Genomic DNA, 27,967 nt, shown 5'->3' with positions numbered 1-27,967 from the left:
CCTGCACTATACCATCCCGGTTTCCACCAGGGGTCAGTAGCAAATATAGCCAAAGCCTTCTCAATTCTATGTCCTGATTTAAAATCTGACTGGAAAGAGTCTAGATCACGGGTGTCAAAGTCAATCATGTCACGCTATGTATCATGACATATCTCGATGTTTTTTACCTTTGTGGAGCCAGGATGGGCGTGGCCTGCACATGATGTATCCAGCCCATGGGCTGCCAGTTTGACACCCCTGCTACAGATGGTTTGTCATCTCCAGAGCCCTCTGTTGCTGCAGCCTGGCCACCTTCTCAACAATGTTGAGAAGCACATTAATTTGTGCTTCTTAGATTGTAAACTGCCCTGAGTCTTCGGAGAAGGGCAGGATATAAATGGGATTAAAAAAAATGTTCCCTCCAAAAAGGGAACGGTTAGAAACTTGATGAAAATGGCCAGGCCTGTCAAATCTAGCAGTCTCCAATTTTAATAAGGTAGAGAATCTATGGACTAATTGTGAACCTTATCTGTCCCCTTTCCTGCATGTAACTTGGTAACAGTAAACAAAATATCAGTCATTTCTGACATAGCCAGCCAGTATGCCACAAATACAATCCAAACCAGTTGTTAAGTGAATCCCTCTAGTTGTTAAGTTATTAACCTAGTTCAGGGGTAGGCAACCTTGGCTCTTTTATGACTCGTGGACTTCAACTCCCAGAATTCCTGAGCCAGCAGCTGTCTCAGGAATTCTGGGAGTTGAAGTCCACGAGTCATAAAAGAGCCAAGGTAGCCTACCCCTGAACTAGTTGTTAAGTGAATCTGGCTTCCCTGTTGACTTTGCTTGTCAGAATGTTACAAAAGATGGTCACGTGACCTTGGGACACTGCAACCCTCATAAACATATGCTGGTTGCCAGGCGACCAAATTTTGATAATGTGACAACAGGGATGCTTCAACAGTTGCTAAGTTTGAAAAACAGTACTGAGTCACTTTTTCCAGTGCTTTTTTTTTTAAAAAAAAACTTTTTTAAGTCACTAAATGAATGGTTATAACTCAAGGACCACCTGTATGGTTATCACATTCCTCATTTGTGTTAGACTCCTCCCACTTCCCACAATGCATTTGGTGGCACAGTTGTCAGTGCATAGAGATTTAGAATTATGGCTATCTGGGCTCATTTATGTACTTGGCCGAAATAATACCACACAAACAGATAATTCTCCTGAATAATTTGACTGCATAAACTTAACAAGGAATTCTGCAAATAACAAGAAAAACTAATCCTGCTTTTGTATCTAATACCTTTGAGGCACATTTATCAATAGTGGAGAGGCAAGGTACTTTTTTACTTGCGTTTTCATGTACATTCGGTGCAATTAACATTAGGCAACCATGTTGTGTGCAGACAAGTGCGATTGAAATTGTTCAGTTAAATAAAAATATTTATGCTAGCTAAATATCTCGCAAGACATAGTCTAGCTAGCAATCTTGTCAGAGTTTATGGCCATCATCCAACACTGCTGCACTTTAAAGTGAAAGGAATAGATTGAATGCTCAGAATTCCATTAAACTAGAACTTAACTCTTTTCTTTATTGTTTGGCAAAATGTGTTCACTGTAGGCAAGAATTAAAAATAAATAGCAAAGTACTATGAGGTACATGTTGGTGGTTTGCTGTTTCCAGTAACCAGATGGAACATAGGTACAAAATTTGTTCTTTCTTGATTTTGATGATTTTTTAAATACCCAGATACTGGCTTAATTCTAATAAAAATCCAGTGAAAGACACTGTTGTTCCAGTTTTATATGTGATAAAATGAAAACAAGCTACAGATGCATTGCAGATGTTTTTAGTAACAATATTTATATCACACTTAAAACCTAACATGGAACAGAAATAAAGGAATATACACAAAGTAGACATATTTTTTTAAAAAAACTTAGGCAACTATATTTAAGGGAACAATGGAATACCAAATAGATAACCACCTCATAATTAAAAGAATAAACTTGATATGCCAAAACTACTAACAGCGTATACTAGTTAAAGCAGGTAAATGATGGAACTGCACCATTAGAAAAAAAATAAAGCAAGCATACTGAAAAGGAAGCTGCTTAGAAAGCAAAACAGTAGTTAAAAAACAAGTTTCTCCTCAACTATCAAGATCACGCGAGGTATTAGTACCGCTTTATAAAGCCCTAGTGAGACCACACCCCTTAATACTGCAGCCAATTTTGGTCACCATATCACAAAAAAGATGCTGAGAGTTTGGAAAAAATTCAGAGAAGAGCAACTAAGATTGTCAAAGGCCTGGAGACTAAAACATACGAAGAACAGTTATGGGACTTGGGTTTGGCTAGTCTAAAAAAAAGAAGAAATAGGGGAGACATGATAGCAGTATTCCAGTATTTGAGGGGCTACCACAAAGAAGAGGGCATCAAACTATTCTCCAAAGCACCAGAGGGCAGGACAAAAAACAATGGTTGGAAACTGAACAAAGAGAGAAGCAACCTGGAATTAAGGAGAAACTTCCTGACAGTGAGGACAATCAACCAGTGGAACAGAAATCGTGGGCGCTCCGTCACTGAAGATTTTTAAGAAGAGGCTAGACAGTCACTTGTCTAAGATGGTATAGGTTCTCCTGCTTAAGTGGGGGGCTGGACTAGAAGACCTCCAAGATCCCTTCCAGCTCTATTCTATTCAAACTATTCAAATTCAGACCATCCATACCTGGGTTATTCAAGCCAAAGGCCTGTGGATTATATTATTCTTCCACTCAGGATAAAAAGGTGCTGTAAGACTAGTTTGGTTGAAGAGGTAATCCTTCCTCTACTAAGTGGCCGATATGCCTTGCTGAAGTTATGTGCAGCAAACTGGAAATGCTCTAATCCAAATGGACGGGAACATTCAAGCCAATGTAGGGAGAGAAAGTATAGCAAAATCAATAAAAGGTGATATCCATTTCTGCCCTCCAGAAATGGTTGCCCACCAGTTTTGCCAAGGGGATAAGAGAAATGACCTGATCTGTTAAGAACTGCAATCTGAATCAAGGTTTTCCAGCGGCATGATTGACATCACTCTTAACACACTCCTGAAATTACAGCTACAGTACTTGCTAGTAAGCCAGATAGCAAGCTTGACATAGCAATAGAGGCACATTAATGTTCATTTCAGACCTCTTTCTTTCTTCCCGGTTTGCTCGAGAAAAGGTGATGTACATACTTATACCCAGTCTTAGAGCAATTTATTATTGCTTCCTATGCAAAGTACTCACAGCTAAAATGGAAACTTCCTTAATATTTTTATCTTTATTGCAAGGCTCTTTAAACATACAGTATTCACGAGAAAAAGAAGGAGGAGGAGACAGGTAATGGTAACTAATGTTTAATTTCCAGGCCCTTATAGGGGCAGGACACCTAATCATTCTGCTTATAACATTTCTGCTTAAAAAGGAGGGGGGAGAAAGAGCGAAAAATTAGGTGTATCTTTTCTGAAAGTGCTGAAGCTTACCACCTGCTTGTGAAATAAAGCTTTTTATGAACAGCAAGCTATCAAAAATAAGTCTGCCTAAAATTGCCGGAATAAATCAGTGGTTAAAAAAAGACTGCATCCTAAATCACACCCTTCCATCTTCCTCCCCTCATTTGGAAGGCAATGTGATTTTCACTTCACAGCTCCTTTCATCTCTTCTGTTCAAATTGCAGCAGACATTCCCTTTCTGCCAGGTTAGGTTAGAATACAGGTGAGTTAAGAATGTGGTTCTCATCTCCCTGAACAGCTAGTCTACCAATAAACTCTCAAACCACATGGATTGCTCAAGGTCTGAATTTAAGACTACTCCAGACTTTAAGTAATGTTCACCATGGTATCTTGTAGCAAAGTAAACAAGCATGAAAATAAATTTTGATTTTAAACGTTCTCTGTATAAAGTTGACACCCCTTGGCTAATACATGTTCCCTATTGCTCAGGAATTGTTTTGTCCACGCCTTAAAATATTGCGGGAACAAATAAATGTGGATTAGTTACTCAATGAACTCTCCAGTAGAAGTAATAGAGGAGTTAATTGCCAGCCAATACAAAAAAAAAAAAAAAGCAACAGCCTGTGAAAATGCTTTTCTAGCTGCTGACTTATCCACAGTTGTCTGATGCTCTTTACACTTACAAAGGCTTATTATCTCACTACTAAATTCTACTCTAGGGCTTGCTACAGAGCAGCGTGCAGTAGATTGGACTGCAATCTGCAGAAAACAACCTGCAAAGATTTGCCTATCTACAGTCAAACTACTTTTCAGCTTTGTCACAATTAAAAAAATCTATTTCTATGCATCTAATAAACCAGGGGTCTCCAGCCCCTGGTCCACAGATTGGCCATGGCATGCCAGCAACTGGTCTGCACAAACAAGGAAAGCCCCATCTGTGGGATGCAGGCAGCACACGAAACCATGCACCCTTCGGTCCGTGGAAAAACCTTTCTCCATGGAACCGGTCCCTGGTGCCCAAAAGGTTGGGGACCTCTGTAATAAACAATTCATCGACTCTATGTCCACTCTAATATAGTCACCTCTCAAAAGTCTGTGTGTTTCTTATCTAATACTTCTTATCTAATTTACGATTGCAGTTGATTTCTATATGCTTGTTCTAAGCACAGTTCATCTGTCATCTATGTGACCACAGTTAAAAAACTGTGCAAATCTTCCTCTCTCTTTCTTTCCCTTCTGTTCAATCAATTCTTGGAGACTGCTTGGTTTTTAGTCCCTGCAGTTTTCTTGGCAAGGTATTTCAGAAGTGGTTTGCTATTGCCTTGTTCCTAGGGCTGAGAGAAAATGGCTGGCCCAAAGTCACCCAGCTGGCTTGTGTCTCCTAGCCTGATGCCTTAAAACTACAGTAAATTGGCTTTATTTTTACATTTTATCAAATAATTTGTTATGATTGTTGTAATCCAAGTAAATTTTTGTCAATATCCAGTACCTCCCTCCATCAGTTATGCTAAACTGCAACGGTCAAGATTTCTAGTTTGGCAGCAACTTTTTGCCATTCTGGATTAGATGGGCCAAATTTCTTTTTTCAGAAAAAAAGACAATTATGGTTAAGCATCCTCTCAGTTTATAGGTTTTTTAGATAGAAGAATAATTCGTTTTGCTTATTGTGGCACAGCAACTAGTAATTGTTTTTCTATCAAAAGAGGTAAATTTAGGTTAGTTATGAGATGCATTGATTCTGTCTAAAATTGCCAGACTAAAGCATTGGTTAAATGATAAACTGAACAAAACACTGGAGCAGGGGTCCCCAACCCCTGGTCCGTGGACCGGTACCGGGCCGCAGCATGCCAGCAACCAGTCCACACAAACAAGCAAAGCCCATTCTCGAGATGCAGGCAGCACACAAAACCACGCATCCTCCGGTCTGCGAAAAAACCTCTCTCCACGGAACTGGTCCCTGGTGTCCAAAAGGTTGGGGACCTCTTTACTGGAGCAGGAAGATGTCCAAAGACTTCAGCTAGTTAACTGGGCTCCATTATAAGCGACTTCTTTCCATTTTGTTTAGATTTTTTTCTCTCCCAGTTCTGGGGTGTATCAACAGATTTACTCTCAGGGTTTGGGGTGGTTTTTGGTTTGCTCACATGACAAAGAAAGATGCTTTGGTTATTTTCCCTTTTAAATACGTCTTTAAATCATGAGGTTCATGTAGGAGGAGGAGGAGTGGCAGAACCTGGGATCAGAGTTACCTTACGAAGCCACAAGCAGATCATATCCAATCCCCCCCACCTTTGAATTCCATTAACCCTTATCTAACTCCAAGCAGCTGCCAACTGTTAGTTGAGAAGATTCCTGTGTGTAGGCATTTAGTAATAAATCAGTTTAATTGGACCATGCACAGACCAGTTTTTTCATGCCTGATAGTTCACCAGCTATACTGATAACTCCCAGAAAAACAAATGCATCCCACCCTATTTTCACAGAAAGACCAATCCGTTGTATTTTTGTGTGCCTGTTTTTATATACAAATTTCCCAAAGAGACAAACCGTTGAAAACACTTTTGTTGTCAACTCTCCCTCCAAATGCACGAAGATTTAAACAGATCAAAACTAAATTCTCTGTGATCTTTTCATGGACACCTGGTTCATCACTTTAGAAAAGATGCTGGTCTTTTTTGAATTTGATTCTGATCCACAGCCTACAAGGCTGGAAAAATTGATTAAAAAAAATAGTAATGTGATACCATGAATTTTTAGAAGGAAAGCATCACAGAGTAACACTTCTTAGAAGTGTACGTTAAACCTAAAAAAATTGACCCTAATCATAACACAGTATTTTAAACAAGGAGCGATTTAAAACTAAAAGTAAAGGTAAGGATAAAATGAGGGCTTTTAAAAAGGCACTCAAAATATGACTGGGTCCAGGGAAGATCAGAAAGCACCACTTTTTTGCTGTCAAGCACTTTTAACTGTCAAGACACTTCTCAGATGCCAGATCCAACTTTAATTTGCGCTTTCAGATCAGTTTTTGACACCTGGCAACTGCCTCAATAAGTTCCTGCAGTTTTCTTGGCAAGGTTTTTTTAGAAGTGATTTGCTATCGCCTCCTTCCCAAGGCTGAGAGGAACGACTATCCCAGGGGTAGGCAGCTTTGGCTCTTTCATGATTCGTGGACTTCAACTCCCAGAATTCCTGAGCCACCATGGCTCAGCTTGGAAACCTCTCCCTTTTCCCTCAGCATGGCTGGCTCAGGAATTCTGGGAGTTGAAGTCCACGAGTCATAAAAGAGCCAAGGTTGCCTACCCCTGGACTATCCCAAGGTCACTAGCTGGTTTTGTGTCCAAGGAAGGACTAGAACTCATGGTCACCCAGTTTCTAGCTGGGTCCCTTCAACACTACAACCCAACTTTATATTTGTGTAAGAAAGGGCCATGCACCTAACAGCCCCAGCTCCAGCTGCCAAATCTCAGCACTCAACACAAATCCCTGATACTTTTTTTTCATGTTTTTGAGAGACGGCCAACTGACTGTTGTATATATAAATAGAGAATATCTCTCAAGGGAGGAAAGGAGATTAAAGGCGTGAAAAGTAAAGAAATGTGTCAGCTTTTTGGTTTTGTAAAATTTATTAAATCCTTGGGAAAGCTTACTAATATATAGGTTAATGTTGCTCTTAATTAAAATTGATTAGAAAAGGAGTAAAAATAAAATTGAAAACTTTTGGATTAACCTTCTACTTTAGCACATGCTGCAGGAAATTGCAGCTGCCATTTTTTTTAGCTGGTGTTGGATCTTCATATGCGTCGAGTCGTATGCATATCAAATATCAAGATGTACCCATATTAAAGGTTTTTAAAGAGACTGGACAGCCACTTGTCTGAAATGGTATAGGGTCCCCATGCTTGAGCAAGGAATTAGACTAAGAAGTCCTCCGAGATCCTTTCCAGTTCTCTTCTGAATTGGATTGAGTTTGATGTAGGAACGTAGAATTGTATTGGTGTAGTATATGTGCAAATCCTAACAGTTTGTCCCTTTGTAATCAAGAGATGGAAATTTGGTCGATGTTCCGATTTTCTAAGTGCCATCCTACATTTTCCGGTGTAGCACCAAGTGTGCAGATAACCACTTGGACCAGTTTATGGCCAGTTTATGCCATAATCTTTCAATTTCAATTTTCAGATGTTGATACTTCTGGATCTTCTACAATTCTTTGTCTTCTACCATCTCCTGGTATTGCTACATCAATTATCCACACTTTCTTCTTTACAACCAGTTATATCTGCTGTGTTGGGATCCAAGACTTTATCAGTCTATATTCAGAAATCCCAACATATTTGAATCTGCACATTTTCAACTACTTTTTCAACTATATTTTCCCACCAATTTTTCATTACTGACACATTATGTCAGGGGTCTTCAGACTTGGCCCTTTTATAACTTGTGGACTTCAACTCCCAGAATTCCTCAGCCAGGGTGCCTGGCTGAGAAATTCTGGGAGTTGAAGTCCACAAGTCATAAAAGGGCCAAATATGAAGACCCCTGTATTATGTAATGTGCCTTTGAATGATTGTTTACTCCTGATGACTGCCTGGACAAGTCCCTGTAGTTTTCCTGAATGACAGGTCCAAGGTTACCCAGCTGGTTTCATTCATAAGGTGGGACCAGAACTCACAGTCTCCTTGTTTCTGGCCTGACGCCTTCACCAGTACACCAAACTGGCTCTTGGCTGTGGTCTATAGGGTAGAATATCTATGTCTCTCTATATGGATGAAGGAATGGCTTCCTGGAGCCCAGATTAGATAGGAAGGCAAAATCAAAGCAAGCTTATCTCTAACTGTACACAGCTGAACCAAGATACAGTGTCAATGCCACTGTTAGAAATGTCATGCATTGGATGTCCAGAGGGTGGTTTCTCTTCTTTAGCTCTAATCTTTTCTGCAGTGGCTTATTCTGATGAGAATTTAACTTCAATATTTGGGCTGTTTGTCAGAACATATATTAAAATACTAAGAGATATTATAATTATGTAGTTATTTTATATAGGATAAATGAATCTACTTCCATATCCATACAAGTAATATTTTGGGTAGATTTTGATTTCTCACTGTCAAGCACAGCAACTATTTCCAGTTGACAATTCTCAGCTGCCAAATCCAGCTTAATTTGTGCTTGTGAGTCAGTGCTTTACTCCTAGCAACTGCCAAGACTGCTCCTTGCAGTTTTCTTGGCAAGGGGTTTCAGAAATGGTTTGCCACTGTCTCCTTCCAAGGGCTGAGAGTGGCAGGCCTAAGGTCATATAGCTGGCTTCATGTTCCAGGTTTCTAGCTTTAACTGCTACGCCAAACTGGGTCTCAAGAAAAACATTATTAAAATAAATAATATTTCTATATTATGATTAGAGTATTACATTAGAACTATAAAACCCAGGTTCTAATCCCTAATGAATAACTTTTTAAAAAAAAGATTGCTAATGGTCTTGGTGACTATTTGTCTCTCACCTAATCTACAAGGTTGTTTTGAGAAAAGAGGGAGATATCAATGTTTTTGAACCATTGAGAAGGAAGGAAGGAAGGAAGGAAGGAAGGAAGGAAGGAAGGAAGGAAGGAAGGAAGGAAGGAAGGAAGGAAGGAAGGAAGGAAGGAATCTAGCCAATAAAACATGTTTACAACATTATAAATATATAAAAACTAATCTGAATTAATTTTCATATACAAATATTGATGTATCAAATAATCTTAATGGATTTGTAATACAGCCACACTTTCTAATTCCATAGTCATGTGCTCATGACTTAAATGATTGATTGGTCTTTTATTTATTCATAGATTCATGAGAGGGAGATGTTTAACTTTTGCATTATTTATTTATTGTTTATACCCAGTGTTACAGATGTTTTTATAAGTAAGATATTTACAGGAATGCAAAATGTAGCTCAAACAATTGTGTAACTGTAATTAACCAGGTTACCATCTCCTCCGCCTCCTCCTTAGAAAAAACAAAGTTCTCTAACAAAAAAACAGGAATTGACATAAAGAATAACTGAGCATTTAAAATTGCACAAATGCAATAGAATAAGGTTGCCTGCATTGCAGCTTGTTACAAAGAAGCTTGTACAAGTATTAAAAAATGCCAAAACTATATATCAAATCAACAAAGAAAAAAAAAAGCCAAACAGTGCATCACCAGAATGAAAGAACAAGTTGAAAAATAAGATCAGGCATGTTAATATCAGATGCAAGTAAGTTGTTGTTGTTGTTAGTTGTGAAGTCGTGTCCGACCCATCGCGACCCTATGGACAACGTTCCTCCAGGCCTTCCTGTCCTCTACCATCTTCTGGAGTCCATCTAAGCTCACGCCTACTGCTTCAGTGACTCCATCCAGCCACCTCATTCTCTGTCGTCTCCTTCTCTTGCCCTCAATCTTTCCCAGCATTAGGCTCTTCTCCAGTGAGTCCTTCCTTCTCATTAGGTGGCCAAAGTATTTGAGTTTTAGCTTCAGGATCTGGCCTTCTAAAGAACAGTCAGGGTTGATCTCCTCTAGGACTGACCGGTTTGATCGCCTTGCAGTCCAAGGGACTTGCAGGAGTCTTCTCCAGCACCATAGTTCAAAGGCCTCAATTCTTTGGCGCTCAGCCTTTCTTATGGTCCAACTTTCACTGCCATACATTGCAACTGGGAAGACCATAGCCTTGACTATATGCACTTTTGTTGACAGGGTGATGTCTCTGCTTTTCAGTGTGCTGTCTAGATTTGACATTGCTTTCCTCCCCACTGATTGATTCAAAATTGGGAAAGGAGTCCCGCAAGGCTGTATACTGTCGCCCTGCCTATTTAACTTATATGCAGAGCTAGATGAATCAAAAGTTGGAATTAAGATTGCCGGGAGAAATATCAACAACCTAAGATATGCAGATGATACCACTCTAATGGCAGAAAGTGAGGAGGAACTAAAAAGCCTCTTGTTGCGAGTGAAGAAGGATAGTGCAAAAGTTGGGTTGAAACTTATCATAAGAAAACCAAGATCATGGCATCCGACCCTCTCAATTCCTGGCAAACAGATGGGGAAGAAATGGAGGTAGTGACAGATTTTATTTTTCTGGGCTCCAAAATCACTGCAGATGGGGACAGTAGCCAAGAAATTAAAAGACGCTTGCTCCTCGGGAGGAAAGCCATGGCAAATCTAGACAGCACACTAAAAAGCAGAGACATCACCCTGTCAACAAAAGTACGTATAGTCAAGGCTATGGTCTTCCCAGTTGCAATGTATGGCAGTGAAAGTTGGACCATAAGAAAGGCTGAGTGCCAAAGAATTGAGGCCTTTGAACTATGGTGCTGGAGAAGACTTCTGCCCTCTCAATTCCTGGCAAACAGATGGGGAAGAAATGGAAGTATTTTGCTGACTATGTGACCAACCATAATAAATCAAGTTTCAGAATAGAAGCAAAGCCACTAGAAATAGACCAGGTTATGCCTCTTCAGGCTCATGCCCCATCTACTTTACTTCTCTTGTGAGTCTGCAGGGAATTTGGGAGCAAGACTTTTAGGTATCCCTCTGACAGCCTTGCAAAATAGAGCGGAAGCCCAGCCAGAATTCCACTTGATTGTAAAGTTAACAAAATCTTGCAAGTCTGAAAATACATTTCTCCCTCTGTTCCTTTTACAGCCCAAAAAAAAACTAGGGAGGGTCCCCTCTGAGCTGACTGACACATCCGCATTCCTATTGTGGGCTAAGTTGTCTTTTATTCGACCATCTCCTTGGCTGCATTTCTTCTCCCTTTCTCCCAGGGTTATAGCCACATGTCATTACGCTCTCTGGACCTCTTGCTTGGTGTGTCTGTCCTCATAGCCTTGGTGGAGCAGTGGGCTAATGCCTCCTTAAGTAACACCAGCTGCCTGCAATTAGTGCAGGTTCAAGTCCCACCAGGCTCAAGGTTGACTCAGCCTTCCATCCTTCCGATGTAGGTAAAATGAGGACCCAGATTGTTGGGGGCAATAAGCTGACTTTGTAATAATGCCGCTTAGGGGGTGTGTGAAAGCCCTAACAAGCAGGCATATACATAGAATGAAGGCTACTGCTAAGCTTGTAAGCTGCCCTGAGTCTTCGGAGAAGGGCGGGATATAAATGGAAATAAAATAAAATAAAAATAAATAAAATAATAATGTTACCAGATCTGGGCTACAAAACGAAAATAGGTATTTGATCATTTCTTGATCGCTCTTTCTTCTTTCAATATTTTTTTTCCTTTTGCCACAGGTGTGAACTGATCACTTCCTGAGAGTCTTCACTTCCTTCCTCTTATCCATTTAAGCTTTCCATTTAATTCACCCACTTTTCTTGCTGCAGAAACAATTGTAAAGTATGCAATGGATTTGCGTGTAAAAGGGTAGGTGGGTGGGAAGGATGCTTGTTATGTGGATCTTATTGGACAACTAGAACATCTGCAAAACCTCAAATTACCAAACTGCATTGTCAGGATAAGATCATTCAAATTTAAGAGAGTGTGATTGGGATGAAAATCTTGATAAGAGACATTAGGGGGTGGGGGGGAATTCAAAGGCTGATCTAAGTCAGATTTGATGAAGGCAAAATTCATATAGCAATAGCATTTATATACCGCTCCATGGAGCTTTACACGCTCTCTGGGCAGTTTATAAGGTAGAAGCATTATCTGCATATTGCCTCCAGCAATCTGGCTCTTCATTTTACCAACAGTGGAAGGATAGAAGGCTGAGTCAATCTTGAGCCCTGTCAGGATCAAGCTGAAGGCTGTGGGCAGAGTTTGTCTGCAATACTGTACTTTAACCACTGTGCCACTGTATTTTGTCAGTATTAACTTAGTGGGGGAAAAAGAGATTTAGAGTGTTATTTAGAGAAGTAACCAAAATGTGAACAACAGTTCCATCTTTTCTAAGAAGTACTTGGTTAAAACAGGTTAAAATATCCTTTAGTACAGGCATGTCAAACTCATGACATCACATGACATCATGCGACGTATCGCAACTTTTTCCCCATTGCCGGGAATGGGGAGGGCGCGGTTTCGTCGTGATGCATCTGGCCCATGGGCCGGCAGTTTGACATCCCTGCTTTAGTATGTAGCCTCCAGATATCTTGGCCTATAGCTGCCGAGAATCTCAGCAAACCTGGCCACTATATTGGATTGACTAAAGAAAACTGAGGTTATCAGGTGAGGAAGGCTAATGAGAAATAATAATAAAGTTTCATAAATAGGCAACACCTAAGCTGTTGGGAAAGGCTGATTAGCAGGCAAAAAATGTCAGAGTTACCATAGCAGCAGCCACCCACATTAAGAAGTCACAAAAAAGGGGAGAATCTATTATTAATAAAAACAATATGCTAAGATATTTTAAAACTTTAAGAGTTAGAACAGATGCCAGAAACAGTTAAGAAGGACAAAGGCACTCAAGCTATTTCAGACATCTTAGGCTGGAAGTGCCCGGATAGCTTCTTTTTGAGATCTACATAGGAGACCGCTTCGATTGGTGCTGGCACGAAAAGGTTCTCAGCTAAATCAAAGGTCGTTGGGCCGCACACACAGAGTAGCGTTGCGGCCTTCAGTCCTTCTTCCACTATCTGATTGGCTCTGAGATAGTTTTCTACTTGCGATAAATATGAAGGCTATTCCTCCGGGTGTTTCACATCGAATTCTCACAGTTTTCCGACTTTCGGCATTCTTCTTGCTTGTTCCTGCGTTCTTCAGGATCCTGCTTCCAGGCTTAGGGAATGAGTCCACTGAGCAAGAGGTCGCTAGCGTAGCTTGCTAGCCTACTTTGAAAGGGGGGGGAATGCCTCTTCCCTCCGGCGTGCGCTGCCTTTCCCTCGTAGACTTCAGCTCTTTAGTCAGTGAAGCAGGATCCCACCTTTGTCGCCACTGTTAAATAGCGGTTCTTTGACGCAGGAATGAAGACACGAACAGAGTACAAATAACTCATAGTTTATTTCGTGCTGTGACCGTACTGAGGGAAATGGCTGCAACCAGCCGCAATATATAGTCTAGCCCCTAGGTGGCAGCCAATAGGTTTGAATCAACCATTGCCGCCTGGGGATAGCCAATTGCAGCACAGGAGACTTGTAGTCTGGGTTGCTGGAGAGCCGTTAGCTGCTCCAGCAACCCACATGGTATTCCCTCAAAAAGCCCAGTACATAACAACACCTCTCTTCATTTGAAACTGATATAGCTTTGTGGCAAATACAGACAAAAGCCTGGGCAGGGAAGAGAAAAAGGTATGTATTTATTGTCACTGCATTTTTTCTGTTTTGTCAGCTCAGCACGTCTCACTCTGTTTTTCTGCCAGCTGTATTGTACTCTTATCATTGTAACCGAGATGATTGTCACATGTCCAGCCATGTTTTGGTTTCATGTCTGGATCTACTATGATGTGCACATGTCCAGCCACAAAACGTTTACTTCTCTCCTCTCTTTGTGCTGTCTGGTGAGATAGACATGTAGTCATGAGTCTTTCTTTGCTTTTATAAGTTTCTTTAATTAAAAGTTTTATAGTAGAATATATGCTTCGGGGTTTATTTTTACCTGATGCTCATCATGCATCAAATGAACCACGGTTCATCACCCTCTGATAGGGAGTTTTTTATTTTCTCCCTGACATTTATTTTCACCACTATCACACTCATCGTCCAAAGGGCTTCTGGGTGACTCGCCCATAACAGCTGAGAGATTACCTAGAGTGAAAAAGTTTCTGGCCAAATTTTAAGCCTCAGCAGGAGTCCACTGCCAGGTCTCCCAAGCTCATCCAAGAAACAGTTCCTTTTATGCAGTTCTGGATTCTAGCAAATTTCAAGTTCTCTTAAAAGGTTAGGAGACAAGGCACACCATACCTGCTTCAACTCACATCAATCAAGTTTCCTATTCTCTCCACAGTGTTCCTGGCAGCCTAGGAAAAATTATGACCATGTCATTCTTCTCTCCCTACACGTGAAGGACTATCAGCTAGCCTCATCCAGCTTCCTATAATTTAAACAGACCATTTTTTGTAAGTTGCAGCACTTTTTTACTAGAACAGCATTCCACTGGAGATCCAGAAGACCGCAAACCTTCTTTGCTTTTCGTAGGGCACTGAAAACCTGGCTTTTTGCCCAGGCATTTGAGTGAGGAAGTTAACCAACTCTGATAGCTAGTACGATTTTGTTTGTTGATCTTGGGCAATTGTTTTAACCAATGTTTAATTTTGTATGCTACCTATTCTTACTATGAGAGATGATCAGCCATGTAAATAGTTTTAATAAAATAAATATGTATCTTTATCTAGCTTTCTAGTAGTCCCACAAAGCCAAATACACATTTTTTTTAAAAAATCACATGAATTAAATAACTATTTCATCATTCCAGTCTTCCTAAACATTAGAAAATATATGACCACAAAAATAATGTAAAAAAAATGCCTGCCACTTTATCCTGTCTCCACCTTTGTAAAATTTGGAACAATTAATTTATAAGAGGGGGTAATATTACGAAAGAACGTATGACAAAGTTGCTTTATTAGATCTGACTCATCTTCCATTTTTATGTTTACCTGATGTCACAAAAGGGGAAATATTTTCACTATAACATTCTTCCTTAAGAACTGCCAAGGGTAAGGAAAATGAGTTGACAGGATAAAAGCCTTTGTAGCATAGTAAGACTTTAGTTCTATGGGCAGCACTGTACAGAAATTAATGCTGTTTATTTAATGACTGCACTGCTCGATATTCTCTTCAATGAAGTAAAAACACTTGGGGGGACAGGAGCTCTTGATGTTCAGGAAGCTATTAAAGACATGGCTATTCTCCCAAGACTTTGTGACAGGGTGATGCATTTTTCTTTCTTTATACATTTGGGTTGCTCAAGGTTTCTTCTCTGTTTTTTTGTACTTTTCTTTCCTTTCCCTTTTCAACTGTAAGCTGCCCGGAGTCACTAATAGTCAGGCAGACGTGACATGCCAGTAACCTTATCTACATCAGGAGCAGATAGATTTTATTGGACTATAACTCTTACTACCTCTCACCACTGTCACTGCAAGGGCTGATAGGAGTGTATTTCACCCAGCCCTGATTTATATCAAGATGACAGTTTAATTCGGATAAGGTGGAAACACTTAAAGGTAGATATTTGCTGATCTGAGTAAAGAGCTATATAGGTATAAAATAAAGGAACTTAGAAATCTTTCTGGATTCAAAAGTACGGTGTGGAAGCAAAACTTTGTTCCATCCATTTTGGATAATGCATCATGTTGAAATTCATAACCAAGAAACAAATCTATTCCCAATTATATATGTATTATTCGCATGCTAATAGCATCAGAGAGTTTCCACAGTTGGAAACTGTGGATTCCTTGCTACTCTCTGAGCTTGGTTGTTTTCTTGCAGAGGTTTCCTTACAACAGACATGTCAAACACAAGGCCTGGGGCCAGATGCGGCCCGTGAAGTGGTTTCATGTGGCCCACGAAGCCATCCTGGAAACAGTAAGGGAACAGCCCCTGCTGCCTTGGCCCTTGCCCAGGCCGGCTGGGAGCCAATGTACAATTTCGTGGTAGCCATCTATGCTGAAACACATTCAGTCTTAGCTCCACAAGGTTGTCTGGAAACAGCAAGGGACCATATATATATGTTTTTGTAGATTCTCGCGGGTGTCTGTATGTGTAGATCTAGAGTCTCGGGTTTCTTCCCGCGTTCCTTTCATCTTCAGAAAGTTGTGGCGACGTTTCGACGAAATCCCATCCGTCATCATCAGGCCGGAGTGTTCCTCCTGCTGCTTTCAGGAGCAATGCGTGGTCTGTCTGTTCCTTTCCTTCCAACTGCCGGTGGGGCTGTGTTCTGAGGCGTGGCTGTCTTCTGATTGGGTGGATGCGTGGTTGTCTTCTGATTGGTTGGAGGCGTGGCTGTCTTCTGGTTGGGTGGGGTGTGTTCTGAATGGTCTCTGTTTCTGCCATCACCCAAACAGAAGAACGCACACACGAACCTGACTGACCCATACCAGAGATACATAGCAGGTCCTCGAACTCGGAGCCAAACCAAAGCTCTGGCGGCCACTACACAGCCCACTCCTCAGGACACCAAATCACAACACTCAGGATATTACAACACAACAAAAAACCCCACCCATTCAGAACACACCCCACCCAACCAGAAGACAGCCACGCCTCCAACCAATCAGAAGACAACCACGCATCCACCCAATCAGAAGACAGCCACGCCTCAGAACACAGCCCCACCGGCAGTTGGAAGGAAAGGAACAGACAGACCACGCATTGCTCCTGAAAGCAGCAGGAGGAACACTCCGGCCTGATGATGACGGATGGGATTTCGTCGAAACGTCGCCACAACTTTCTGAAGATGAAAGGAACGTGGGAAGAAACCCGAGACTCTAGATCTACATATATATATATATATATATATATATATATATATATATATATATATATATATATATACACACACACACACACACACACACACACACACACACACACACACACATATGTATATGTATATGTATATGTATATGTATATGTATATGTATATATATGGATTACATTTACATAGCTTTCAGTACAGCTCTCTTCTCTAGATTAAGAACAACTGAGCAGGAAGAATCTAGTTGTGTAAAACAAAAGTAGAATTGTAATAATCTACTACAGAGATTTCAATTTATTTGGGCTAAGGAAGCAATACACTTCTGAAAGTACCTCTTAAAAGACAATTTGTTAGTCATGTATCTATAGTTTGGGGTTGAGTTGCAACACTAACTGGCATGAGAGGTATAATTACACACATTTTTAACCATCTACTAAGGATGCTATATTTGGTGTAGTAATTAAGGCATCAGGCTAAAAAATGGGAGACTGTTGAATTCTAGTCCTGCCTTAGGCAGAAAGCCTTGGATCATGATGAACTAAGTGAAGTGGTAAATCATGACATGGCTACATCACAATGTACAATAAATGGACTTCCAACTTCACAATGTGTTGCAAATTAAGATGGTTTTGTGATGCAAGTAGGGATGAATATTATCCATTGTTTATGGATACAGGATAGTTATTTTTTTCATATTATAAATATCTCTGTATCAGAGATCCCAAATAATTCTGGTTGCACTATTGATAAGTATAAAAAGAATTCTAAGACCCAACTATTCTTTCTTTGTTAAAATATTAGAAATTATCTTTAATTTTAATGGGGCATTAGCTGTTGATTTTATTTTATTTCTTGTCTGGAATTATCAAGTCAAAATAGTTTTGTTTTTATTCTCCCTCTCAAAGGGGAAAAAACATTTTATATCTAGATATGAAAAAGCATATGAGGCTTCCGGTTCCGAATTTTCGGTGCTCCCAGAGACGCGAGGGAATCACTCCTCGTGTCGCCTGGATTTCTTCATCGGGGGCCCCTATCAAGGGGTCAAAAGTTACCCTAGAGGGGCGATGAGCAGGGGAGAGGTCTCTCCAGTCAGCGGTAGAAGGGCGGCGGCCCTCCCGTCGACTTGGAGCTACTCTTTGAACCAAAGAAGAAAGGATTGGCCAGTCCCATGGCCCATCATTTAGCCGTTTCGTGCCGAAGCCAAAAGCACAACAAAGGACTTGAAAGCACTTGAAAACTGGGTGAGAATTGCCTTCTTGTTTTCCTAATTGTCTACTTTCCCTGCCAAAAGCGTCTCAAATTTGCTTCCCCCTGAGAGGAGAGTGGGAAGGGATTTCTTTTCCCCACCCTCCTTAAGAGCGGCCTCTGTCTACATTGGGAGAGAAAAGAAAACGCCTTGTATTAAATTATACTGATTTATTGGACTTACTGCCTTTCTACTTTTGGCCCAAAGTTCCTATATTTACAGAAATGGACTATGTCTGAAAAGGTTTTGAAGTACTCTGGGGATATCTAGTGAATACTATTGGCAAACAAGCTTGCTTATATTTTGGACTAACCTTGGCATTAAGATAAAAACCTGGAACAGCTGGAGTTGAATTTGGCTTAGACTTTGTTTGAAAAATAGCCTCCACCAAGGACTATTTATCATTATTACAAAATGGAGAAGGATCAGCCACAAACCTCGCTTGACTATAACCTTATACTTGAAACAATCTACAGCAGGCATGTCAAACTCGCGACGTCACGTGACGTTGCCTGACGTATTGGAACTTTTTCCCACTGCCGAAAATGGGATGGGCGCGGTTTCTGTGATGCTCCGGCCCGCGGGCCAGCAGTTTGACACCTCTGATCTACAGAGTCACTGAGTTGTATATCTCCAGATTTAATAATTTACATGCCAACCTTAAGTCACAAATTGAAACCCAGACTGCAACTAAAGAATTTACACTTCAGAATATAATAAAATTGGAAGATATTACTATTGAGACAGAGGAATATAAGCACCAACTGTCCAAAGAACCGACAACTTTAAAAGTACAAGGAACTATCACTATGGCAAATAACCTTAAGGACCAACAACATACTATGGGAAAACTTAATGTGCAAGATAGTGATGTTAACATAGAGGACGTGGAAGATCAACAAAGACAGTTTCCTGAAAGCCTGGATAGCCAAGCATTAATTACAAAATTGGATAAGACTCTCTATTTAAAGCAGATGAACCCAGACAGAAGAGGAATCCAGACCGAACTGAAGATAAAAGTTTTTAGAGCAAATACAGAGACTAGAACTAACAGGGCAACAACATAATGATTACAAATGGTTTGGTTTTTGTGGCCCACTGATGGCTAGATGGCCTCCTTCAATTCAAATAATATGTATTGGAGCGAAGGGAGACCTATCTGGCAATTCAAAGGACTTGGTCTGGAAACCTGACTGGCAAAAAAAAAAAAAAAAGCCAGAGTTAGATTTAAAAAAGTGAGTTCTTAGAGAACCATTAGTTATCCTTTTAGCAATCAGTGAACTATCAGGACCTAAAATAGAAAATGTTTATGAGATAGAACTAGAATGTGTTTATGTATCTATTAGGCTTATTTTAGACATTATAATTTGTGCACTGACATAATGGAAATTTGGTTTATAGATCCCACGTTTGATGTTAAAAGATGCTTGATTATTCTATTTAAGAATTAAGAATTAGCTAAAATTTAAAACAGAATCTGGTTGTGTATAAATAGTTGTAGATAAACATAGGCTGTGGTCCTGTCAGTAACATGTGATGTATTAGGATGTGAAACAATGTTTATTAGGTAGAACATAGCTACTCAGCCACTGTGTACATGTTAGATGCTATAGTTTTTGCTGTAATGAAATAAGGAAAATTTGGGTTGTGAATATTATTTGGGATGTTAAAGGCTAAATTTGAATAATATAATATAAATTAAAATTAGGTAAACTTTAATAACAGGACATAGATATATCTCAATGAAATTGAATTGACAAATTTTTCAACTGACCATGCTATTTCTAGAAATTTATTAGTTTAAACTGGTTGTATGAAATGTTCAGGGAAATTGAGAAGGATGTTTTGATAATGTAACCTGAATTATGTACTGAAAACTCTGTTACTGAATCTCTGATTACCCAGTCATCATGATGCTTTCTAAATTTGTAGATTTTAACTGAAAAACCAATAAAACTTGTTTTTTTTTAAAAAAAAAGCATACGGATCATTCTAAATGTATTTCATGTTAACGTCACAGTTACTATGGTATTCCTTCCATTACATGGTCTGCATATTATTTCTTTAAAAGGAATTCAAAACTCTACAAAATCTACATGTGTTGTCATGTGTAATTTTCATTTCCCTATATAACTTTTTCTAATAAATGTGTTTTAACTCTACAAAATCCACATCTGTTGTCACGTATAAGTTTCATTTCCCTGTATAACTTTCTCTAATAAATGTGTTTTAATGTATCTTTTAATATATGGTGTTTATATGAATCTTTGAACAGAGAGCCATAAAAGCTAGCACATGCTCTTTATTGCTTTTCAATCATGTTTTGATTGCTTATACCATGTAAATCCCAAAGTTGCCATTGCTTTTATATTCTCTCTCTCTCTCTCTCTCTCTCTCTCTCTGTGTGTGTGTGTGTGTGTGTGTGTGTAGATATTGTTATATGCATCTAATTTAACATAAAGATCTCTTTCTCTCTCTCTCTCTGGAATTGTTATGTTAATTAAGTCAGATGTATGATTTTTCAACTTACAAACCTAAATGAAGCATGCGTTAAACTAATGACATGTAATCATGTTGCTCTGGATATCTAAAACACCCCCCTGATGTCAACATCAATGTGGTCAAGTCAGCCTGCCAAGGCTGTTTTTCACTCATGCAGAAGAATTAGATGACAACTGGGACTCCACATAAAACCACATCAGCAAAAAAAAGAGGAAAAGATGTTGCCTCTTTTTTTTCTGCTAGCCAAGCGTGAGTATTAATGGAAGAAAATGCTCTCTGACAGAATAAAACATTTCCCTGCTTATTTTGCAACAAATACATATTCTTATCTCTCTTTATGTATTTTGGTCAATTATTTAAATTCGTATGAAAAGGTAATTAAAAAAATGAAGCCTGGTGCAATGGTAAGTAATTTAAGCAAGCTTTTTGCATGTTGTTATAATAGATTTAATTACGTGTGATCCAGCATACTATACCAAATCCCACTCTATAAATATATGAGCATTTTCTGCCTGCCTCTGGTACACAAACCACAGACTTAAAATAACAGATACCTGCTATAGGCAACTTATGCTCTAGAACAGGAACAGCTGCATATGTCAAAACTATATGTTGTTGTTGTTAGCTGCGAAGTCGTGTCCGACCCATCGCGACCCTATGGACAACGTTCCTCCAGGCCTTCCTGTCCTCTACCATCTTCTAGAGTCCATTTAAGCTCACGCCTACTGCTTCAGTGACTCCATCCAGCCACCTCATTCTCTGTCGTCTCCTTCTTCTATTGCCCTCGATCTTTCTTTCCCAGCATTAGGCTCTTCTCCAGTGAGTCCTTCCTTCTCATTAGGTGGCCAAAGTATTTGAGTTTTAGCTTCAGGATCTGGCCTTCTAAAGAGCAGTCATGGTTGATCTCCTCTAGGACTGACCGGATTGATCGCCTTGCAGTCCAAGGGACTTGCAGGAGTCTTCTCCAGCACCATAGTTCAAAGCCCTCAATTCTTTGGCACTCAGCCTTTCTTATGGTCCAACTTTTACTGCCATACATTGCAACTGGGAAGACCATAGCCTTGACTATATGCACTTTTGTTGACAGGGTGATGTCTCTGCTTTTTAGTGTGCTGTCTAGATTTGCCATGGCTTTCCTCCCCAGGAGCAAGTGTCTTTTAATTTCTTGGCTACAGTCCCCATCTGCTGTGATCTTGGAGCCCAGGAAAATAAAATCTGTCACTACCTCCATTTCTTCCCCATCTATTTGCCAGGAATTGAGAGAGCCAGATACCATGATCTTGGTTTTCTTAATGTTTAGTTTCAACCCAGGTTTTGCACTCTCCTTCTTCACTCGCAACAAGAGGCTCTTTAGTTCCTCTTCACTTTCTGCCATTGGACAGTACCAAAAGGCAAAACTATATAGAACAGGGCTTTTCAACCTTTTCATCCATTGTACCACTTTTAGGATATGGCAACATCCGAGTACCACCAGTCGCCTAGCAAGGTGTCAAAAACTTGATGACCAAAAAAAAAAGAAAAAAAAAAGAAAAAAGTTATGAAGTACAGGTAGTTAGTCCTCAACTTACAACAGTTCGCTTAGTGACTGTTCGAAGTTACAATGGCACTGAAAAAAGTGCCCCTCAAGCCACAGCCCTGCGGCGCTCTTCCTCCTGTCTGAGGTTTTCATTGTTGTGAGCCTTTCTGTTGAGGATTGGCAGTGAGGGTGGGGTGGGGGGGTGTTTGGTTTTTATTCCCCCTGTCTGCTGGGTGGTTGCATCAGATTTTGGTCACTTCACATAACCCTGGGACACTGTGACCGTCATATTGCTAAGCACATTGATTTGTGCTTTAAATTGTAAGCCGCCCTGAGTCTTCGGAGAAGGGCGGGATATAAATGGGATTAAAAAAACAATGAATCAGTTGCCAAGCATCTGAATGTAAATCACAAGACCCTGAAGATGCTGCAACATTCCAGCTGATGGGCGCTTCTTCTGGGCTCAGCAGAAGCGCCGGGATCAGCGCCGAGCTGCAGCTGGAGCCTGGCGCTTCTGCTGAGCCCTGACAGCCCTGCAGCTCCAGCCGTCTCTCGCTCAGGCTTGTACGGTGCGGCCATTCCCCTCCCCCGCTACCACTTTTCTAGGATGGTCGCATACCACCTGCCAGGTGCCAATGTACCACAGGTGTTACCCGTACCACCGGTTGAAAAGCCTTATAGAACTGCAGCCTTCCTTTCAACCTTGAGAATGCCCAGAAGGAGGCATCTTCTCCTATTTCCAAGATTGCAAAGAAATCTTCCTGAACTCATACTACATTGCCAATTTAGCCAGCACAGTGGTAAAACAACAACAGTTCTTTACTCCTTTAGAAGAGGGGGGGGAATTAAAAGGTATCCTTACCCACAATGCAACTGCAAGGATAAAGTCAAAAGAAAACGTTTTCTATCTTGTTTAATCAACTGAACGGCCTGATTGCCAAACCACCAAGTCCCGCCATTGACAATAATTTGCTTAGATACCAGTGCCAGCTAAAGTCATAAACCGCAACTGTTAAAAGTAATAAGTAAACAAGTGGCTTAATTAAAGAGGGGTAATCTACCTTTTTGTAGAAATGTAAGAACAAAAGGAAGAACAATGGCAGTTTAAAACCGTAAGGAGATACGCTAACACATTCAACTGAACTTTCAGCATTTTGTATAGACACACATTATACACATAGCCGTTCATCACACTCACTTTGTCAGCTCAGTGTTCAGCTGATGGACAGGCTGCCTTCTATTTCAGTGGAGGAGCTTCCCTCCCCAACACAACAATATGCAGTCAGGCAGCTTACCATGAAGCTGTGATGATTGCACTGCTATCTGCAACAGGACACAGGGCCAACCATAAAGGGCCACACATAAGCCATCCACCAGATATTAGAAAGACTCAGTGTCACGGGCAAGCAACCAAATCCAGACGTGCAGAGTACGAGCTAACCATTTTATTGTATTCTACTTATAATACAGGAATCTCCCCCTGACTATTTGCCTTCTCTTAGAAACAGATAGATAAGGTTCTACAGAGCTTAGCAGCCCTGGATCTCTTGTGGCTGTGCAACAATTCCAGGCTAATTCCCTGCTTGAGTCATCCTTCTTGCCCGACTGGCCATTTGCCAGCACACAAGGTACCAAGATTTATTTTAAGAAAGGAGAAATATTCACAGGGGATTCTCCCTTCTCTAAATATCAAGCAGAGGGCTGGATATCAAAATGCCCTCTAGCTATGCTTCTTATCTTGATAACATTGATGTTATTTCTGTAGCAATGCTGTGCAACCCTCTGGAAGGATAACATAAGAACAGTTATGCAAAGCTTTGAAGCCACCTCTGGAAGCTCCTTCCCAGAGCAAAAAGAAACTGTTGCATTGCTTCTGAAGGCACCCCTTTTATCTGCCTAATGTATGGGACAGAGGAAACGGTCAGGGAGAAACAAAGCATCCTGAGTACGAAGAACATCACCTTGGGGTCCCAGCAGGGTGAGTGCCACTGCCTCAATCCGGCCTCAAGCAACAGCATAGCTTCTGTGCCTTGCTGAGCCCAACATCGCCTCCCCAATGTGAAGTGCCCCACTGAGACCAACAAAGGCCGTATCATTTGAAGCTGAAACAGCAGGCAGTGCAATCAAAAAGCAGCGTTTAGCCCTTTGATACACTTGAGAAGTGGAACGGTATTGCCCTCATTCTTTCTTCCAAAGAGCACACATTGGAAATTTAAGATTTTAAAATAGAAAATTTTTTTAAATGAACATTTGGCTCTTAGATATATGACGTTACCTAACCTAAGAATCTACTGAACGTTAATCCTGAAAGAGCCATGCATGAACTCAAAAGTAAGGTCAAAGATTCTGTGGATGGCATAAAGAAGCCAAGGTGCAAATCCTGGAGGAGAGAAATGGCCACAATGTCAATCACATCACATCACCATCTGGAACATCTGTAGGCGTAAACCAAAAGTCAACATGCCTGATATCCCTGTAATGATATAGGCCAGAGGTCCCCAACCTTTTGGGCACCAGGGACTGGTTCCGTGGAGATGTTTTACTGTGGACTGGAGGGGTCATGGTTTTGTGTGCTGCCTGCATCCTGCAGATGGGGCTTTGCTTGTTTGTGCGGACTGGTTGCTGGCATGCCGCGGCCCGGTATCGGTTCACGGACCAGGGGTTGGGAACCCCTGATATGGCCATTCCTTCACATAAGTGACTTATATTATTATCTGATTATTATTGCAGCTGTCAAGCAAGAATGAAAGCAGGTTTTACACTGCTGCAGTGGTGACTGGGCAAAGGCTGTGGGGACATCTACAAGTTGGAGTCATCTGAGGAGAAGGCCAACAACATGAACACAATTGCCTGATTTACTTACAGTGATGTATGTTGCTGCATATATACTCAGAGCTGCTTCTTTGGAAGGAAAAGTTTTTCGGGCTTTCATGATAAGATCAGGATTTCCAGAGCAAGCCTCTGCAGCACTGATAAATTCTGTAAACTGCTGACATCCCAGAGCTGTGTAATTGGGGTTGCAAAGTGCAAGGAAATGAGGTGCTAGATTCCCAGTTACTACTTGTCCAGCATTTACAAATATGTCTGTTGCAAAAAGTCCAAATGCATAAATGCCTAAAGAAAGGGAAGGAAAAGAAATAATTGATTTGTTATTACAATGGTGCAAGAAAATGAATAATCTGATTAATAATATTAATAAAAATGTTTTGCATATAAGCTTGGTGAAAGGGCCACGGCTAAGAGAAAATGAAAACAGCATAGAACTTTGTCCTGTCTTTGAACATATCAGTGTAGACATGCTAATTTATAGTCTTGATTTATCTTTAGGTGTGTTATGTTTGTAACAGATAGAATCATTGCTCCTCTCTCTTGGTGTGCCAATGAATATTGGGAGTGTGTATGTGTTTCTTTACTGCTAAATTTTTGATCCTATGAAATGTCTGTACCCTACTCCTCCTGGGTCACAAAGGACTTTATAGATGGTAACTAGTTCTCTGAACTACATCTAGAACCCTACTGGTAGTAAATTCAACTCATGATAATGAAATGTTCTGTTGGCATGCTGTGGTATGCATACTCATAATTAATTCCCTTAGCAGCTGCATTCTGGGTCAATTGCTGCTTCTATGTGTCCTGGTCCAGATATGGGTGCAACTGGTGTGCTGGATGAATTTGTAACTTTTATTGCTACATATCTTCTAAGCAGGAGCTGTGAGTTCGAAGAGGTCCACAAATTGTGCACCAGTCCTAAAGGGGGAAGCGTAATCTCAACCCATGGAGCTCTTTATTCCTCTTCCCAGATTCGTATGATCCAAGTTCCCGTAACTACTCAAACTTGCACCTGTACTTCCTTATCCACTCCTGCACAGCTTCTAAGTACTGGGGCAAGTCCTTGACAGAAGATCTGGTTGGACTGAGATCGAGATGTCATCGATGTATTGGTGAGAGCTGACGCCAAACTGCTTAATTACCTCACCTAGCAGCCTTATGCAAATGTCAAATGGGGTGGAGGTGAAAGCACATATTTTATTTATTTATTTATTCTATTAGATTTATATACCGCCCCTCTCCAAGGACTCGGGGCGGTGTACAGGGTAATTAAAACGCTAACAACACACAAGGTATAAAAAATTAAAATAAGATTAAATCAATAGCCCTAAGTAATAAATACATTCTAAAATTTAAAAATTTTAAAATTTAAACTCTAAAATCCAATCCCTCAGTCCAGGCCGGCCTGTTCAAACAACCAAGTCTTCAGGTCGCGGCGAAATGAGCGAAGGTCGGGAGCCATCCGGAGCTCAACCGGAAGCTGATTCCAGAGGGCAGGCGCACCCACAGAGAATGCTGTCCCCCTGGGGGCCACCAGTCGACATTCCTTGACCGATGGCACCCTGAGGAGGCCCTCTCTGTGGGAGCGCACAGGACGATATGAGAGGTCTCTCGCCTGATTCTTTTTCCCTGTCAACATTGTCTGGATCCAACTACAAAGAAAGAAGAACAGTAGTACTGTGACTCCCACTCATAATTCCCCCAAATGGTCCAGAAGGATAATATTTAGAAACCACTTAGTGATTAAGATGAACCAGGATGATTGCACTATACCAGGGGTAGGCAACCTTGGCTCTTTTATGACTCGTGGACTTCAATTGTCAGAATTCGTGAGCCAGTGCTGGCTCAGGAATTCTTGGAGTTGAAGTCCACGACTCATAAAAGAGCCAAGGTTGCCTACCCCTGCACTATACCATCCCGGTTTCCACCAGGGGTCAGTAGCAAATATAGCCAAAGCCTTCTCAATTCTATGTCCTGATTTGAAATCTGACTGGAAAGAGTCTAGATCACGGGTGTCATACTCGATCATGTCACACGATGTATCATGACGTATCTCAATGTTTTTTGCTTTTGCGGAGCCAGGATGGGCGTGGCCTGCACATGACGTATCAGGCCCATGGGCCGCCAGTTTGACACCCCTGCTACAGATGCTCTGTCATCTCTAGAGCCCTCTGTTGCTGCAGCCTGGCCACCTTCTCAACAATGTTCCCCCCAAAAGGGAACGGTTAGAGACTGAATGAAAATGGCCAGGCCTGTCAAATCTAACAGTCTCTAATTTTAATAAGGTAGAGAATCTATTGCTAATTGTGAACCTTATCTGTTCCCTTACCTGCATGTAACCTGGCAACAGTAAACAAAATATCAGTCATTTCTGACATAGCCAGCCAGTATGCCACAAATGCAATCCAAACCCTCTTTTACTTCAACAGTGATCATGCCATTCTATGTAAGCTGGGATCCCTACTCTACAGACCACCTTGCTAATCCACACGTTGTTGCTTGCATCTCAGCAATACAGAAGTATAGTAGATGCAATGAACTGATACAAACTGAGAATGTTGGTTTTTCAATGGCATCATTTGGGGCTACAACCTTATAAACACTCAAGAGCAGAGTTCATTATTAAAGGAGTGATGAGAATTAAGATTATAGTTTTATATGGGAACCTCAAGAACCCACAGACAACTCAACTGATCAGGAGGTTTACATAACTGGATTACATATCCTAGTGCGTGAAAATTAGAAAATAACACCCAATATTCTTACCAAGGAACCTGACAGTCCTGCGCACCAGTGGGTTTATATAGCAACAGTCTCCAGTTAATATTGTTTTTTCTTGGTTTTCAAAATCCTGTGTGGCCATCTGTAAGCAAAACACTGCAGTTTCCCCAACAATAATCTGGAAACAATAAGAAGAGGAAGCATTAGATTCCATAAATACAAAACAACACTACACTAAAGATACATTTAAATCCATTCAGACAAACTCTAGTAATGAGATGTTGTTGTTGTTAGCTGCGAAGTCGTGTCCGACCCATCGCGACCCT

At 40.7% G+C, this 27,967-nt stretch overlaps 1 protein-coding gene across 1 annotated transcript in view; it reads right to left on the bottom strand.

Annotated features, from left to right (window-relative positions):
• The window catches only part of PLPPR5 (phospholipid phosphatase related 5), a gene marked incomplete at both ends in the record, with an annotated part of 81,212 nt that overhangs the window by 9,392 nt on the left and 43,853 nt on the right, over nucleotides 1-27,967 (bottom strand). Inside the window, 2 exons of the mRNA XM_083357625.1 lie at nucleotides 24,955-25,205; nucleotides 27,687-27,819. Of these exons, the coding sequence (XP_083213751.1) occupies nucleotides 24,955-25,205; nucleotides 27,687-27,819 (384 nt within the window). The remainder of the gene's footprint in view (nucleotides 1-24,954; nucleotides 25,206-27,686; nucleotides 27,820-27,967) is intronic.

The sequence above is a fragment of the Vipera ursinii genome (genome assembly GCF_947247035.1).
Source record: "Vipera ursinii genome assembly, chromosome: 3".
Taxonomy (NCBI): Eukaryota; Metazoa; Chordata; class Lepidosauria; order Squamata; family Viperidae; genus Vipera; species Vipera ursinii.
This window is presented reverse-complemented; position numbering and strand designations above follow the sequence as displayed.